This window comes from Lepidochelys kempii, chromosome 1 (assembly GCF_965140285.1).
Source record: "Lepidochelys kempii isolate rLepKem1 chromosome 1, rLepKem1.hap1, whole genome shotgun sequence".
In the NCBI taxonomy this organism is placed as follows: domain Eukaryota; kingdom Metazoa; phylum Chordata; order Testudines; family Cheloniidae; genus Lepidochelys; species Lepidochelys kempii.
The window spans coordinates 254,673,993-254,693,017 of record NC_136380.1 but is presented as its reverse complement, the minus strand read 5'-3'; the positions used below and the strand labels follow the sequence as shown (position 1 = coordinate 254,693,017).

The following is a 19,025-nucleotide window of genomic DNA, read 5'->3' as shown; positions in this document are numbered from 1 at the left end:
TGCCAGAGCTCACAGCCAGCAGACTAAAACTGGTCGAGAATTTATTAATGTACCCACCAAAACAGACAACTGGCCTTGTAACAATTCAGGTTGTTCTTTCTGGGATCCGTATGTTGTTGGAAGATTTCTAATCTTTGCAATTCCCTCAGAAAAGTTCAGATTGAGGCAAACTATTGAGTGGATTTGCAGAAATCACCATTGCTGCAGAAGAGCAAACTAGTTGCAGTAAGGAAAAGGGTGCCCACTAGGCTGCTGAGTTACTCTTCTAGTTGTAGCACAGAACAAGCATAACAAGGCATCTAAGCCTATACAAAGCATCCAGTGAATGAGGTAGGAGTCCTGTGGAGAAAAATAGTATGCAATGTGCACAAGGGGTCTAAATTAAGATTGCACAGGAAACCTTAATTCTAGCATTTCCTAACGTTTGAGTCCTGGATTTTGCAACCATGCATTCTTTTCACATGGGTTTTTCATGATTAGATTTTATATATCTATACTGACAAGTTTTAGCTCTGCTATTATGAAAACTTGTGGAAATAATTAAAAAGGAAGCCGTGCAGTCAACCATTCTAAATCTGAAGATCATCTCTTCCCCTAAAGATTTTCTGGGTAATCATCACAAGAGCAACAACAAATAGCGTATGTGTGTGTACGTATGTTACACGCCCCCCCCACCTCCCGCAAATAGTGTATGTCTACACACACAATTAAAACCAATACATCTGTATATACATTTTTATTAAACAAGGTCATTTTAGCTTAACTGAAAAGGCAATGGGAAATACAAGGACTGGACATATACATGACAACTTTACACTTCTTGACAGAAATAAATGGCATGTGACTTATATACAGCTGCATTTAATACAGGTTACAAGTCTACTGTATTTTAATTAAAAACAGTCCTAAGCTCTTACATTATGAAAATATACAGAAGTTGGATCATACAGAGGTTAAAATCCTGTCCACTCTAAAAATATTAAGTCTAAAAACCTCCATACCTCCCAATTTCTGCCCACAAAGTTTCTATTTTACAGAACCACCATTACTTTACTGTCTTTACTGTTACCATACATGAAATATCAAAAATATATTGATGAGTCTATCACTAATCATGAATGTTTGTATTTACATTCAAGTTAACAATTCCTCACCAAATACTTTATATACAAATCTCAATTTGCCCTTTATGAAAGTCATTAAAAAGTTAAAAACCATAAAAATGCCAATTAGAAATAAAGCATTCCAAAAACTGAACTTGTTTACAACAATTCAGAACATTCAAAACAAATTTATGAAAAATGTGTTACTTTAATACAAGTATTCTCACAATACTTTAGCTCCAATACAGCGCAACAAAATGTTGCCTTCAACACATTCTGTGCAGCATCTTCTCTTCCAACAATGCTGTAGGGGAAAAAAAAAAGTAATCAATTGAGGAATAATATTTTTGCAGATCCCAGTACAATATCATATAAAATGTATGTTTTGATTATGATTTTTACAGTAAACTGGCCAATAAACATACTTACATGATATGAAATCTCCTTACTACATTACTATGATGTGTACATTACATTTAACTACAATTTTACAATGACGTTTCAGTAGAGTTCAGGAACAGCATGTAATATACCTTAAACAAAATAAAACTGACATTTTAGACAAGTGGGGTCTCCCAAAAGTGTAACTCACAAGTGTGCTCACAAGAAAAATTCACTACCAAAGACTGAAAGATGGGGAATTTCTTCAAGAGTTGTGGAAGAAATCCAAAGGTGTACAGGGGTGGAGAAAGGTGTATAGATTGGTGAAAGCAACGTATTTGGAGAACTCCAATAATAATTAAAAAAACCAAAACCCATTCTGATGTGTAGTCCATTAGTTTTGACAGGAGAAAAAGGATTTTTCTTTCTTTCTTTAAACATGTTCATTCAAACTAGACTACAATGTTCGCAGGAAAACTAAAAAACAAATTCTTCAAAATTTCTTGTCACCAAGTGGCTGAGAGTCCAATTGGCAGCTACAGAAAAACATGATGTAGAAAAGAGGCATGCAGATCTCCTTCCATCAGCGTTTCATAGCATACATAGTTGGGACAACACCTCATTCATTGGGAAATATAATGACTAGCTAGTCTACTGCTTTCAATGGGTTCTCATTCAGGTCTATGTGAATTCATGTATCTCCTTCAAATATCTATACAATTGAAGTCAAATTCCTAAAAGAGAATTTCTTTTTCTTTGTAATACACTTGTGATTTGCCGCATTATAGACCAAGCAATAATAGGTAGAGTCAAGTCAAGGAGCTCAGCAGCCATTTACTGATGTCAGATTACAAAATAATAAAGATTATACTTTCAAACCAGTAATGCCTAACCTGGGAGTTTAGACACTCATCAAGCCCTAGAGTATGAGGGTCCAAAGTTGTTCCTCAGAGTTTACATAGTTTCATGAAGAGTGAACTTAGTCAGAAGAGAAGGTTACTCACCTTGTGCAATAACTGAGGTTCTTCGAGATGTGTCCCCCCACAGGTACTCCACTGCAGGTGTGACGCTGCTTTTGTGTCTGGAGTTGGAGATCTTAAATAGCCGTGCCTGTTGGACTGCACATACATACCTCTCCTCCCCCACGCTGCACACATGTAGTATAAATAGTGCTGTGCGGTCTGACCGCCCTCAGTTCCTTCTCTGCTCCAGAGCCCAAATGCTATGCTCCGCAGCAGAGGGGAGGAGGGCTGTAGTGGAGCACCAATGGGGACACACATCTCGAAGAGCCTCAGTTACTGCACAAGGTGAGTAACCCTATCTTCTTCTTCGAGTGTTGTCCCCATCACTGTAAGTAACTATAAAGCAGTGTCCCTAGCTAGAAGGTTGGAGCTTCGGAGTGGCTGGTATCGCCGAGGACAGGACCGTATGTCCAAGAATGGCATCTGTCGAGGAATCCTGCCAGACGGCGTAATGTTGGGAGAACGTATCAGAAGATGTCCATGTGGGAGCCCTGCATATATTATGGGAACATTATTGAGGAATGCAATGGAGGTTGAGAACGCTCGTGTGGAGTGTGTCCTGATAGAGGCAGGTGGTTTATTGTGAAGTGTGTAAGACAGGCGTATGCACTGTGAAATCCATTTAGAGAGGCGTTTAGATATAGCAGAGCCTTTAGAGTGTTCAGCAATGGATATGAACAAGCGTGGCGAGTTCCTGAATGGTTTGGTTCTATCCAAATAGAATGACAATGAACATCTAACATGTGGGGAGCGGCTTCTTGGTAATTGTGTGGTTTGGGAAAGAAGGAGAAATATAGGCTTGTTCAGATAGAAGAATGTTATAACTTCAGCAGGAATTTTGGGTGGGGATGGAGGGTCACTTTGTCCTTATAAAACATTGTATATGGGGGGGTATGCCATAATAGAGGATATTTCTCCCACGCGTCGTGCCGATGTAATGGTGATGAGGAAGGCCAGTTTCATTGCTAGATGAAGGAATGAGCAGACTGCTATTGGCTCAAATGGAGGTCTAGTCAGAGAGCGTAGGACTAGGCTGGAGCCCCAGGGTGGGTTGGGGGACGTATATCAGGGTATAGGTTTCCAACACTCTTAAGAAAACATTTGACAAGGGAGTGTGCAAAAACTGAATATTCCTCGACAGAGCAGTGGAATGTGGTAACTACAGCCAGGTGCACTCTAAGGGTTTGACTATACTTGCGAGTGAGAGCGCGTTAAAGCGGCCCCAGGCGCCCTAGCTCAAAACCCATCCACACTGGCAAGGCATGTAGAGCGCTCTGACTCCACGGCTAGAGCGCTCCTGGTACTCCACCTCGGTGAGATGATTAATGCTTGCTGCGCCTTGGCTGAAACACTCGGGCGTCACTGTGAACAAACTGTTACATTACTGTGCTCTGATCAGCCTCCAGAAATGTCCTATAATCCCCTTAAGTCAAGTGGCCACTCTTCTCATTGCTTTGAACTTGCTGTAGGAATGAGGATATCCCCTTTGAAAGCTCCGTTTCTGACAGCTGGCTGCTTATCTGCTCCGAGACAAAGCAACCATTACTGTGGAATGCTGTGTGTGTGAGAGAGTGAGGTGGGGGTCGGAGGAGGGTCTGCTGCTGTCTGAACTTAAAAGACAGCATGCTGACATGCTCTCAGCCCCCCCAAAACCCACTCCCTCTCCCCCCACATACACACAACACACTCCCTGTCACACTCCACCCCCCCCCACATTTGAAAAGCACGTTGCAGCCACTTGCATGCTGGGATAGCTACCACAATGCACTGCTCTCTGTGGCCATTGCAAGACCTGCTAATGTGGCCACACCAGTGCGCTTGTAGCTGGACAGACTGCAGCGCTTTCCCTACTGCGTTCTACGAAGGCTGGTTTAACTCAAAGTGCTCTACATCTGCAAGTGTAGCCATGCCCTTAGAGAACTAAAAGCCAATCCGTGCTGTTTGAGTTGAAGGAGGTAGTCCAATATGAGAGTTAATGGAGTGCAGGCTGCATCAACCTGTCTGTCGGCATACCAAAGTTGGAACCAGTTCCACTTGTGAGAACAGGTACGTCTGGCAGACTCGCACCTGCTTTTATCAAGGTATGTTTTACTGAATCTGAACAGGTTATTTCAGAATCCCAGAGCCATGAAGGAGCCAAGCTTTCAGGGGAGCATCTGTGGATTGGGATGCTGAATGTGCCCCCTGTCCTGAGAGAGGAGCCATGATGCTGGGGGAAGGTTTATAGGCCGAGAAACTGTCATGCAAAGCAGGTGCATGAACCAGACTTGTTGTGGCCATGTCGGTGTGATTAGTATAACCAGAGCTCGATCTTCCTGTATCTTGAGTAAGACTTGGAACAGGAGGGGAAAGGGCGGGAAGTCGTAGATAAGTGGTGCATTCCAGTTCATATGGAATGCATCCCCTAGTGAATAGAATCCCAGCCCTGCTCTGGAACAAGACTGAGGACAGCGGGCATTCTGAGTGGTGAAAAGGTCTATGGTGAGGTGACCCCATTGGCGGGAGATGGGTCGGAGTGCTCTCTTGTCGAGCTGCCATTCGTGCTAGTGTGAGAAGGTTCTGCTCAGCGTATCCGCTATTGTGTTCTGAAGTCCAGGGAGATACACAGTAGAGATGGAGATGTCATTGTGGATACGCCAATTCCATGGCTTGATCGCTTCTGAGCGTAGGGAATGGGACCTGTCACCTCCTTGCCTGTTGATGGAATACATACAAGTGAGGTTGTCTGTCATTACTCAAATAGTCTAGTTTCTGAGAAGTGGTAGGAAATGTTGGCAGGCACTGCGGACTGCCCTCAGTTCCAGGAGGTTGATGTGTAAGGTGGACTTGGTGGGCATCCATCTGCCCTGCATACTGTGCTTGCATAGATGTGTTCCCCAGCTGAGGAGGGAGGCATTGGTGGTAAGTATCACAGTAGGTGGAGGTTGAAGAAAAGGGACCCTGGCACAGACATTGTCGGGCACGTCCACCACAGTAGTGACTCCTTGACCTGTGCTGGCATGGACAGGAGTTTTTGCATGCTGTGCTTGTGAGGAAGATATACTGTACGGAGCCAGCCCTAAAGACACTGCATATGCAGCCTTGTGTGTTTGACCATAAATGTAGCTGCAGCCATATGTCCCAGAATTGGAGGCATGTATGTGCTGGAATTTGGGGGCATGCTTTGGTGGTTGAGACTAGTTGTGTTATCGCTGTGAACCTGTGAGGTAGTAAAAATGCTCTTGCCCGCTTGGCATCGAGTAGAGTACCAATGAATTCCAGTGTTTGCACTGGGGTTAGTGTGGACTTTTCAAAATTGATAAGGAGGCCCAGTTTTGTAAAGAGGGTCATTGTAGTGTGGACTGCTTGGAGAGCTTCTGTCTTGGATGGCACTTTGAGAAGAGTCATCTAGATACAGGAAAATGGTGATGCCTTGTTTGCGGAGGAAGGCCATGACCACTGCAAGTACTTTGGAAAAAACTCACGGAGCTGTGGATAGTCTGAAGGGTAGTACCCTGTACTGGTAGTGACCGTGGTCAACAATGAATTGTAGGAAATGTCTGTGAGCAGGGTTTACTGCAATATGAAAGTATGCGTCCTGTTGGTTGAGGGCCAAGAACCAATCCCCCCTGTTCCAGTGCTGGGATGATGGTGGATAGGGTGACCATATTCAAACACTGTAGTCTCACAAACTTGTTGAGATTGCGAAGGTCTAGGATGGGGCAACAACCGCCAAACTTCTTTTGTACCATGAAGTAGTGAAAGTAGAAACCGCATCCTTTGTGTTGTGGAGGGACTGGTTCTATGGCTCCCTGTTGAAGAAGATGCCTCACCTTCCCCTCCAGGATGGGCTCCCCTGTAAGGGGTCCCTGAAAAGGGATGTGGAGGGGGGGTTGGCAGGATGGTAAAGTTAGGAAGGGAATGGAGTAACCTTTACTATTTCCAGAACCCATCTGTCCAAGATAATGAGCATCCAAGATGGTAAAAATGGAGCTAGGTGGTTGCCGAACTGTCAGTGTGTAGATGGCGTTACTGCTGGTAGGGGCAATAGGAGCAGGCAGGAGGGTCTCTGGACCTTGACCACACCTTCAAATTTGCTGCTTATTAGAGTGTGTTCGGGCCCAGGTGTCCCTTGTGCAGGCGATTGTCTGCACTTGTTGGGAAGTCGGCGACAACGGCCTTGGTTGTCAAACTGCTGCTGTGGGTAGTATGGCTGAGGGAGAGATCGTGGAGGGAGTGGATATTTTCCCAATGTTTGTTTTGGCTGTGGTGTGTACATACCGAGGGATTTTACAGTGGCTCAGGAGTCTCTCAGTGAGTGTAAGGAGTTGTCCATGTGCTCAGAAAAGTGTTTTTGTCCCTCGACCGGGAGATCCTTGACTGTATTTTGCATCTCCTTTGGGAATCCTGAAAGGTTCAACCATGATACACGTCACATTACTACCGCAGTATCGGGCAGCTGTGTCATTTAAGTCCAGGGAGGGCCTGCAGGGCCGTGCAGGCTATTAAGTGACCTTCCGAAATGAGGGACAGGAATTGTTCCCTTTTTTCCTCTGGCAGATCCTGGCAAAATTACTCCAGCTCAGAATAATTTTTTACAATCTTATTTGGCCATAAGGGCCTCATAGTTAGAAATTCAAAATTGGAGGGTAGCAGATGAGTAGGATTTTCTACCCAGCAGAGCTAAATGTTTCCAGTCTCAGTCAGGATGATTGGATTGGCACTGATGGCTCTTCTCTTGTAGCACATTCACCATAAGGGAATTTGGGGCAGGATGTGAAAATAAAAACCCCACATTTTCTTCACGTACATAATATTTCCTATCCACCCATTTGCATGTAGGTGGGATAGAGGCTGGAGTCTGCCAAAGAAGGTTTGCAGGTTCACGTAGTGAACCGTTAATAGCTAGGGCATTTTTTGTTGTTGAGAAGGTATGGAGAATGTCCATCAGTTTATGTTGTTGCTCCTTGACCTTCTCAAGTGGGATCTTTGTTTCGTAGAGTGGCTGACTCCCTAACTCATGAAAGTGACAAAAATCATCAGCCACTGTGGGAGGAGGTGGCATGATGGCTCCATCAGGTGAAGATGAAGAAAATGGGAAGACCGGAGGTACCTCCCCATCCTGCTCTCCTTCCAGTTCCTCCTCCAGTGGTGGTATTTACGGAGTATGTGGTTCTGGAGGTCGAGAGATTGTTGAGAAGGGAATGGATGGAGGCTGGCATGTTTGCAGTGGTGGGGGATTACCAAATTGTGCCCTATACATGGCCCAGGGGTCCCAATATGGCCAATTAGGGGGAAAGGGAATATATGGTTGCATTCATGGGGACCCCTGAAAAGGCTGGGTTCCCTGAACTGCAGCAGGGTAAGGCTGGTAAGTTGATGTCAATTGCCCTGATGTTGGTGGGGCAAGAGCGTCTTTTCATCCTCCTCAACATCACTAAGAAAAGGAGGTCCTGTCCCTGTGAGACAGCATGAAGAGTGTGTTGATTGAGAAGTGGGTGAGATTTGGGACACCTCCTGTCTGAGAAGCGGAGAGTCTGCAGTGTCAGATATAGTGAGGTCTGACAGCTGTGTGAATTCCTGCGAGTGATCTCTGCTCAGTGCCTGTATTGAGCACGGTGCTGAGGTGTGATATGGAAAAAAGAGTAAGCAGATTGCGCCAGAGTGCTTTTCAGAGCCGTAGCTTTAGTAGGAGTTTGCAACCCTACTGGAGTCTTTCTCAGAGCCGAAAGCTTCAGTGCCGTGCGCAGGTCAGGGCTGAGGGCTTCACTGGAGCCAGCTGTTTTGTCAGTGGTGGTGCAGACAGCGTCCTCGGCACAAAAAATGGACCTGGAGCCGTTGAAGAGATAAAGGGCTTGCTTCGGTTGCCCACAACAGGAGATAGCGCTGATACCTACTGTTTCGCCCTGGCACGGTCCTTAGACTTACTCTCAGGGGCCGAGGTAGTCAGTCTAGGAGCAGCTTTGTGCCTCTTCTCAGAAGCCATTCGCACTACGGATCTAGCCAGAGATGGCATTCCTGCACTTTGTGCCTCAGGCGCTGAAGGAGGGACGGCTCTCTTCTAAGTGTCAGCCTGGTTAGAGGATGATCTTCCCTTACTCAGGCAAGGGAAGTGAGAGTTGGCAGATGACCTTGCTGAGTGTGAGGGTCTCTCCAGTAAGGAATAAGAACCAGGGTCCGACACTGGTCGCAGGAACTTTTCCATGAGGAATAGTTTGAGTTTAAGGTCCCTGTCTTTCCTTGCTCTTGGGCTTTAAGCCCAGACAGTGGAAACACTTCTGGGAAACGTGTCCCTCTCCCAGGCAATAGATACATTGGGCGTGGCTGTCTGTTATAGAGAAGGCGGCCCCACATAACACACACCGCTTAAACCCGGAGGAGCCCTGCATAAGGGTGAGGGAATAGTTTCCCTGATGGGAAATAGGGCAAACAAAAAAGGTTGTTTTTTTTTTTTAAAGGATGAAGGATAAGAAAAGAAAATGAAGGAGCTAACTAACTACGAGAGGGAAAACAGGTAAGACATTACCTAAGTGGGCTCTGCTAATTGTTCCGTACCAGAATGCAGGCAGTAGAGTAGGAACTGAGGGCAGTCGGACCGAACAGCGTTATGTATACTACCTGCACACAGCGCAGGGGAGGTGAGGTGCGCATGTGCGGTCCGATGGGCACTGCTATTGAAGATCTCCGACTCCAGACGCAAAGGCACTGCCGCAACTACAGTGAAGCACCCCTGGGAATATCACTCGAAGAACCACCAGTGAAGCACATCCACATTGCTTGAGATATGTAAGATAACGGGGTGGAAGTGTAGTTCGGAGCAAATGGAGCAGGGTCTCGAGATTCCATTCCCAATGCTTCAAGAAGCCAGTAGGGTGATGGAGATAAAGAATCAGAGGAGACTGACTTAATCCGAGACAGAGCCACAGAAATCACAGCAGTGTCAACAACGTACTGCAATGTCTTTATGAAGATGTGTCAACATGCAGTAACACTGGCTGCAAGACACATTCGATCTTACCATGAGAAAATTGACTAATAGTGCTGTCAAAGAATTAAACTTGCAGTTATGGCCCTTTATACTTAGCTAATCCTCCCCATCACAGGAAGAACCCAAGGAATGGAAAGTGTAAAAAACATATGGCTATGACAGCATGAAAAAAAAACAAAAAAAAAAAAACCACACTACATGCTACTCTTTCACGTTAAGAGAAATTAACAGTGGTACAGATCACACAGAGGTCTTGGCCTTGAAACCATGCAGAGCCTGAGAATCTGAGGAGCCAAGGCCTAAATGCACATCTTAGGACATCCATAAGGAGCGCTTTTCTTTCTAAAGCCCTGTACCACAGCCCCAAGGCCAATTCACTATCCAATCCCATACAAAGGGAAATTACTTACCTTGTTGTAACTGGAGTTCTTCAAGATGTGTAGTCCCTATCTATTCCACTGTGGGTACGCATGCATTCCAGGTGCCTGAGACCAGAGAATTTTTGCAAGTAGTGTCTATTGGTCCATGCCTGCACCCCTACTCTTCCTGTGCTCTATCGTGAGGGTATAAGGAGTGGGGCAGACCAACTGCTTCTTCAGTTTCTTCTCTACCATGAATGTTGCCAAGCTCTGAAGCAGAGGTGAAGGAGGGTGGGAAGTGGAAGAGAGATAGGGACCACACATCTTGAAGAACTTCAGTTACAACAAGGTAAGCTATTTCCCTTTCTTCTTTGAGTGCTGGTCCCGATGGATAACTGACAAACAGTATTCAGAGAGGAGGCGGGTGCAAGAACACAGGTGGCATAGCTGCTTGTAGAACCACTGCCCCAAAGGATGAGTCAAAGGCAGAGTGTTGGACCAAGGAGTAATGCCTCATGAATGTGTGGATGGAACTCCATGTAGGTTGTCCTGCAAATACCAAGCAGGGATGCTTCTTGAAGTGATGCTTCTGAGGCTGCTTATTCCCTTGCATAGTAAATCTTTACCCCATGTGAGGGAGGAAGCTGTGCCATCTGATAAGAGAACAGGATATACCCAGAGATCCACTGAGAAGATATAGCTTGACCTCAAACTCACTCTGGTATGGAAATGAACAATCTAGATGACTGTTCTGATCGGTTTTGTTCTCTGCAGGTAAAAATGACCACACTCATCATTCGTCGAGAGAATTAAGTCTCCTCTCCTCACTAAAGGCATAAGGCTTTGGAAAGGCACAGGTAAATGAACTGACTGATTTATATGATGGAACAATTTTAGGAATAAATTTTGGATGTAGTTGTTGGATGTAGAGACTCTGTCCTTATGGGATACTGTGTACAGCCATTAGGACCCCAAGTTCACCTACCTTTCTGGCCAAGGTGATAGCAATGAAGAAGGCAACATTTATCTACAGGTGAGACATGAAACACATAGCTACTGGTTCAAAGAGTAGCTTAGTGAGACCTGAAAGTACTAAATTAAGGTCCCAGTCAGGGGTTGGTTTCCTTACTGGCAGAAAGGTTCTAATCAGAACCTTCTGGAAACTGGCTGTTGGTAGGTGAGTAAAGATTGAATAACCCCCCGATGGTGGGTGACATGCACCGATTGTGCCAGGTGAATCTGTAGCGAACTAAGGGAAAGATCCGTTGTCTTGAGAGTAAGAGGAGAGTCTAAACTAGCAAGAAAAAATGGTTACTTATCTGTATGGTAACTGTTGTTTTTCAAGGCGTGCTGTGAACACATACATTCCAATGTAGAGGTTTGTATGCTCAGTGCAGTAGTACTACTAGGCAGTGCATGCTGCCGTGATCTCCTCATGCCTTCAGGTGAGGGTATACAAGGGGAATATCTGCTGCCCGCTGCTCCGTTCCTTCACATTGCTGTATGTAATGTCTGAAGTAGTTTGGAAGGTTGGCGGGTCACGAAATGTGTGTGTGCACAACACATCTCGAGGAACAACAGTTACTATACAGGTAAGTAACTGCTTTTTCTCCTTCCAGTGCACATATATGTTCTACTGTAGGTGACTCATCAGCAGTTCCCTTACAGGTGGAGGGACTTTGGATCATCTGAAGAGAGACTGGCAAGTCTGTTACTAAACTGGCATCATCCCAGGAGACTTGAGTGATGGCATAATGAGTGGAAAAGGAATGCACACACAAGCATGTTGCTATCTTACATACAACAGCTACCGGAACGTTGCTGAGAAAAGCTGATGAAGTGGACTGAGCCCCAATGGAGTGAGCTATTATTCTTGGTGGAGGAGACATTTTAGCAAGATTGTAGCAGAGCTTAAATGTAGTCAGAAATCCAGTGTGATTTGCCAAGACAACGCTGATTGACCCTGGGCACAAAGACTTGCCTGAATTGGACAGGGAGAGATCTGTCCTCTTTGGAGCGGACTTAGAGGGGAGATCTGCTTCTGTGCTTATACAAGCATGCTCTGCTCCTGTGAGGAACCCCTGATGAAGGGTCCATAGGCATATTCTCCATCGCTCCTGCATCAGGCTTCACACCAGGAGGCAGACTCCTTGACGACTCTAGCTAATATACAGGGGGTTTTCTCGACTTGGGTCTGACTGGGGCTTCGTAGCCTTTTCCATGAGGTGTTTTTTAAGCCGGAATTCTCGCACCCGTAGGGATCTAGCTAGGAAAGTAGTGACAGATACTGCATCTGGAAGATGGCAGGCACTTCCCCAAAGCAGTACAGGCAGCGCTGGTGGTTGTCACTGACCAGGAAGGTGCAAGTACAGGAGATGCAGCTTTTAAAGCCAGATAATCTAGGCATAATCTAATTTACATACTGGGATGCACATGAGTCCCCAGGGAGGGGATTTAACTATCCATTAGCTATACTAATAGAACTATTAAAAACATTAACTATGCTAAAGATAAAGCGGGTAAACTTTTAAATAATTTACAGGTTTTAAGGATCAGGCTGAAGAGAAAGAAGCAGGTCTGGACACTGGCGACTCACACTTAGGCCATGTGGTAGTAAGAAGGAACTGAAAAGGTGATCAGTCCTCCCCATCCCTTATATACTTGGTGCAGAGCATGAAGAGAGTAGGGGCACAGGCGCTGACCTATGGACACTGCTTTCAAAAATTCTCTAGTCTAAGGTGCATGCACACTCACAATGGAATATACATAGGGCCAGCACTCAAAGAAGAACTTGCTTTTCAGCCTTCCACTTCCATCACAATTGTGTGCACAAGAAAGCAGAGCATAGCTGCTGTTCCTTTTCAGCCACATTCAGTCAGTAGTTATGTGTATTTGCTCCGCTTTATACCATGCAACAGCACACACATTGTACATTAATGGGTGCACACACTATATAGTAATTTAGCTCACCAACCAGATGTTTTAGAGTTCTCCTTTCTTACCAATCTAATTAGTGCTCTGTCGCTGGACTTTCGGCCCAATGCTCTGAGTTTCCTTTTCTGGATTTGGGCGTTTCCCAGTGCTGATGCCAGTGCTTCCTGTTCTTCCTGAAAAATGAAATCAACACCTAACTTAAGAAACTATTTTGTTTTTTATGTATCCAAATGACATCTTTTAAAACATAAGTCACCTTGTTGCAGTAAATGTGATTGCTGATGGTCTCCGTGGGCATAATGTAAAATACTGCTGCCTTGAGAATAACCTGTTAAAATACAGTATACATTTACTTAAATCATTCCTGTGTTTTCCTTTTATTTATCAGTTATACGCTTGTATCCATTAAGCTTTTGTATGAACAAGGGGAGCCAAACCCTGAACTCCCAAACACAGAGAAGTCTGACCTAAATCATTCTTGTTTGCTGAAAAATTCTCGTACTAAGAAGTTCTCTCTACACACACACACACACACACACACCCCTCTTCACACCCCTTTTCTAACTACTACCAACTTTAGTTTTGACACTGTCCAATCACCTCATCCTTTTTACTATTCTCTTAAGATACCAGGAGTCAACAGCACAACTAAACTGGGATGAACCAGAATTTTCTGTTTCATGTAAATTGCCCGACAGCCCTCAGTGTTGGAATTGTCTATCAACAGAGCATGTACTGCAGAAGCAAGAACAAGTTTTTCTATTCTACCCAAACATTTGCTTCAGCCATGTTCTGGAGGCCTGTAAGGTGTGAGAGTGAAGTCCTGTCTCCACATCTGTATTGTCAACCCTCAACCTCTGCCGAGATTGCAATGGGAGTGTGTCGTGGGGCAGAGCCCCACCCCCTGAGAAAAAGGGCTCAACCAGGCCAGAGAGGCTGCGCAGACCAGCAGCCAATCAGTGAAGACCTGGGGAGAGCCAATCAGGAAGGGGCAGCCAATCACGACCCAGCTAGGTCCTATATAAAGGCTGCCCAGCTAGGGAGAAGGCAGTCACTCCCTGGCCAGCAAGGGAGAAGGACTGGCTCCTGACAAAAGGAGTAGCACCTTGGACAGAGCAGTGCTGGGTAGGCTTGGGGGAGCAGATAGGGGCTCCAACCCATTACCTGCCAGGCTGCGGCCCTGCTGCAAAGGGGCAGGAAGGTGCATAGGGCCAAAGGAGAAGTGGCCCAGGGAAACTGAGGTTTTTAACAATTTCAAGAATCATGAGAACTTTTCTGAACACATTTTATTTGCTGAATAATACCGTGCTGCTGTATTACACTTGATCCTGCATGTGAGTCTTCTAGGGCACATGTCTGAACGCCCACTGTATGACCATCAGTGCTTCCCAGTTGAGCTCCTGAAAAAAGGACATTTTAAAAAAAAATTTTTAGCATAGAATACAGCACAGATTGAACATTTAATAAATAATTAAGTGTAATGTTTGAAATATGTACTGTCTTGTACAAAATGGGAATTACTGAATATTGCATTCTAAAGCTATAAAGGGTTCTGTAAAGTGAAATTTATGAAGATTTTTTTTAAATGTAACCTCTGAAGTTAAGGGGAAAATTTTATGTCCAAGGTATTGCTCAAACCAATTCAGATCTCTGTGCATCAACCAAGTAGCTGAGACTCACATTCCTGATATGAAAAATACAAATGCAATTTATGTACACAAGAATCTGATAATGCAAAATTGTCTCCTCAACTTTGTATGCTGGACTGAAGCCCCTTTGAAAGTTTTGCCTTTGATGTTTAAGTTTCAGAGCATGTTTTATTCCCTATATTCTGTATATAAAATACTAACATCTGTACATCACCTAAAGGATGTTTGTAGGCTAAAAATATTTTTAATTAAAACCCAATTGAAAAGTTATACATTATGTATTGTAGGTATGTTTGGGATATTTTACCATCATTATTTGTACTGGGTTGGTAGCTAGAGTATCCACAGTCTCCAAAGTACTAGGCACGGTACAAATATAGCAAAAATGGGCCTTGCCTCAAAGAGTTTACAGCTTGATTTAATTTATGATGTTACCACTATCACAAGGTATTAATGATTCCTAGGAGGGAAATAGATGTACAAATGTTTTGAAGAATTGCTTGAAATGTATTAATACTTTTACAAGGGTTAGACCATTCCTTTCTAAAGAACATTCCTTTCTACTTACTTATGCTGAATGTACCTATTCTTCAGATGAGCGACTCTTAACATTTATATAATCATGCAAAAATTAGCTATGGTGGAAGAGTGGATCTGAAATCATTCTTAAGAGCTGTTTTCACAAAACTGTTTTCATGAGGGTAGCTGTTTCTACATAATACAGTAACTCCTCACTTAACGTCATCCAAGTTAACGTTGTTTCGTTGCTGATCAATTAGAGAACAGGCTCATTTAAAGTTGCGCAATTCTCCCTTATAATCTTGTTTGGCAGCCACCTGCTTTGTCCACTGCTTGCAGGAAGAGCAGGCCGTTGGAGCTAGCTGTTGGGGGCTTGGAACCAGGGTGAACCGACAGCCCCCCATCAGCTCCCTTAAGTTCCTTGTGTGGCAGCTGCCCAGCAGGCTACTAATTGCCAGGCAGTTCAGCTGTCCCTCCCCACACTGCCATGTGCTGCTCCTGCCCTATGTCTTGGAGCTGCTCCTGCTTGCTGTGTAAGGGGGGAGGGAGGTGTGGAAAGAGGGGGCTAATATCAGGGTGTTCCTCTCCTCCTGCACCTCATCTCCATGGGGGGCTGGGGGAGAAGAGGAGGAGGAAGACATGACAGGGCTCAGGACGGAGGGAGCCTGCTGGCAGCAGCTGCTGTCTCAACTTCCTGATCTACTTAAAAAGGCAATGTACTTAGAGTGAGGTCAAAGTACTTAAAGGGGCAATGCACACATGGTGTGTGTCTCTGTCTCCCCTCCCTCCATTCGTGCCACCTTGCAGAGTGTAAGGCTACATTAACAACGTGTTAACCCTTGAGGGCTCAGCCGAGTGCTAGTTCATCATTTAGCAGTAAGGCATTCCCTGGGAAATATCCTGCCCTCTTCCAACCTCTGACTTCACCATCTCAACTAAGCTTCACAATCATCATTGTTGTGTACAGTATTAAATTGTTTGTTTAAAAAACTTATACTGTGTGTGTGTCTATAGATATAAATATAAATAAAACATAGTGTTTTGTCTGGTGAAAAAAATTTCCCTGGAACCTAACCCCGGCTATTTACATTAATTCTTATGGAGAAATTGGATTTGCTTAACATCGTTTTGCTTAAAGTAGCAATTTTCAGGAACATAACTACAACGTTAAGTGAGGAGTTACTGTAGCATGCTAGGGGGCTCACTTAAGGCGTTTATGCAACTTCTATTCTGACAAAAGTATTGGACCTGAGGAGATTCTACTTACCACCTGCACTACTACAACCAGAGATGTTTTCTCCTGGTGAATATCCCATTAGGCCACCATTTCCATTTCCATTTGGGTTAGAAGGCACTGTTGCAAGAAGACCTAATCAAGGAAACAAAATTCATTGCCAACAATATTGAGGCAAGCACATGTGTTTTGATGTAGTGTATATATCTTCCCTTGTCTCTCAACAGTATTTTCTTTAGTAGTTGAACTTCATCAGTGGGGAGAATTATTTTTTTCCTCCTCTACTGTAAATTGGAATATCTTTCCAAGTAATTTTAGGTTATAATTATTTTACTTATCAAAAAGTCAGTATTTTTGCAAGAAACGTTAATTGCATATGTTAAATATAGTGCATTTTAGTGTAAAAGACATCACAAGTTACTTCATATCTATGTATATACCCCACATCCCTGGAATACAGCCATTATTTGGACAGGCAGGTGTCAACAAATGCACATGTTGCACAACAGTGGGAGAAGTGGACTTTTTTAAATAGATGGAAGAATGTAAACAAAGGTTAAAATTAATTTCTCAAGATAAACTACCATGTTTGTGAATAGCAGATTGTATAGTTAAGGTTGCAAGACCTTTTCCACTGTAACTTTTTCTTGCAGTAATTCTATCTGGTAGTAAAATTAATCTATACAAGTCTATTTTGATGCCCTAGAGATGACATGATCTTAAAGAAACTTCAGGACGAACTCCATAGGCAGGTGCAGACCAGATGAATTGCAAAGGGCTGGGAAGAGGTGAGTGAGAGGGAAAAGACAAGTGTTAGAAGGATACACTGCTCTTATAATCCACTTTTGTTGGTTAACTAGGCTACCCCGACACTGGGCTCATATCTGGTCCCCATAGCTACAGAATGGGTTGTCACAACTTGAAGGGGAGACAAAACCTCAATTAAATATACGAAGTAGACTACAGTCATACCCAAGCCTCTGTATCGTGAAAGCTGCTGGTAGATTTGTTTCATCCTCTCAATATTCAGGCGGCTTGCCTCTGCATGATTTACCATTGGTTTAGGATAATGAACTCCTATTACACATTTTGCAGCCTTCTGGATGCTCTCTGGGGCATTCCAAGGATCGTATATGTATTTTGCAGGGAAACCTCTAAGTATAGGCAAATAACGTCTTTAAAGAAAAAAAAGTATAGTTTAAAACACATAGCTGTTTAAAACTCAGGCAACTTCAAAGATGGCTTTATAATATTTATGGGGTGGATTGTACATGAGATTACCTGATGTAGTCCCCATTAGGATCAGTTCTTCTGCCAAAACCCACAGGACAGTAGCAGTGAAAAAACTGCTGAAAAAACGAACTACAGGAAAGCCACATCCAGCTTCCAGCATTTACACTCCAATCTGCATCAAGCAGCAATTCTTCAAACACCTTAAGAAATAACAGTATCAAGTTATTCTAAATGTGTTAAATTTTTCCACAAACATTCCTAAGCATTGCTCAGCTATCAAGATGTCAGAAAAGATAGCATTTCAACATTTAAGAGCATAGTACTGACATTTGAACAGACTTGGTAACATCCAAAGAGTGCTCAATAAATATTTACACAAGTACCTCTTTATAGTCCATTCAAGTGGGATAGTGGAAAAGAGGTATATCTGGCTTCTACAGCACAGAAGTTGGACATATTTTGTACAAATGCATTTTACAGATGGGAAACAAACACAGAGCAGTGAAATAACTCGCTCCGAGTCACCTAAGTGGGCCAGTGGCAGAGCTAGGAATAGAACCTAGGTCTCCTGAATCCCTGTGCCGCGCTCTATCCACTAGACCACACTGTCTCTGGTTAGGGGTGGAATTTTCTTACCTAGTTAGCTCTGTATGTTCTCTACTAGAAAGCTACATAACTTTCCCACTAGAAAGCATTAGGTAATTAATTTTCCAAAAAGCTATAAAAATGGTTTCAATTAACTTAACAGTTAACTTAATAATTAGAGAGACAAGGTGGGTGAGGTAATATCTTTTATTGGATCACTTCTCTTAGTGAAAAAGAGTGAAGCTTTTGGGCTTACACAGAGCTCTTCTTCCAGTCTGGGAAAGGTACTCAGTGTCACAGCTAAATACAAGGTGGAACAGACTGTTATACATGTTGCAAGAGACCATTCAAGGTGAACTAGACAGTTAACATTTAATAATTACTTATTCTAAAAAATTCAGAACTTAACAGCTTTGACATATGAAGGTTTCTTACTTACTTGTAACTTGAGTTCTTAGAGATCGACACTGCATAATTACATTCTTGTGACTCATGCCAACCAGTGCTGTATGGTAGAACCTTCTATTAGCAGTGCCCATTAGGCATCCATGCTCCCCTGCCCTCCCTGTCCAGCACTTGAGCACTTTCTGAGGGTGAGAGTTTAAAGGGGGCAGAGGAACATTGCCCCCTCAGTTCCTTCCACTGCTAGAGCAGAAAACCCAAGATATTTTAATCTGGACTCTGCAGGAGTGGGGAAGGTGGTCGGGGAGCATGAATATGCAGAGCCCATCTTGAAGAACTCCAGTTACAAGTAACCTTCATTTCTTCTTCGAGCATCCTCAGCATATCCCCACTCTTGGGATAGTCTTGCAAGCAGTACAGCAAATTGAACAGAGGGATGAAGAGCTCTAACTAAGCAAGGATTGGAGTACCACTCTACCAAACTGGGTGTGTAACCAGGATGCCGTATCCAATGCATAATGCTCTGTGCAAATGTGAAACAACCTCCATGTAGCAGCTTTGCATATCTCAATAAGGGCAATATGTTTATAAAAAGCCACATATGTAGCTACTGTTCTAGTAGAATGAGCTCTGGACA

General features: G+C 43.8%; 1 protein-coding gene across 2 annotated transcripts in view; it reads right to left on the bottom strand.

Moving 5' to 3' along the window:
• Window positions 1-1,275: 1,275 nt before the first annotated feature.
• The window catches only part of CRY1 (cryptochrome circadian regulator 1), a 74,721-nt gene continuing 56,971 nt past the window's right edge, over window positions 1,276-19,025 (bottom strand). Inside the window, exons 8-14 of one of the 2 annotated variants that reach the window (XM_073324442.1) lie at window positions 17,450-17,601; window positions 17,141-17,343; window positions 16,202-16,303; window positions 14,076-14,166; window positions 13,023-13,094; window positions 12,835-12,939; window positions 1,276-1,407 (exon numbers count right to left, since the gene is read on the bottom strand). In XM_073324442.1, coding sequence (XP_073180543.1) covers window positions 12,843-12,939; window positions 13,023-13,094; window positions 14,076-14,166; window positions 16,202-16,303; window positions 17,141-17,343; window positions 17,450-17,601 — 717 coding nt within the window. In that variant the 3' untranslated portion in view covers window positions 1,276-1,407; window positions 12,835-12,842. Of the gene's footprint in view, window positions 1,408-12,834; window positions 12,940-13,022; window positions 13,095-14,070; window positions 14,167-16,201; window positions 16,304-17,140; window positions 17,344-17,449; window positions 17,602-19,025 lie in introns of both variants that reach the window. The other variant, XM_073324433.1, reaches the window with a different exon arrangement.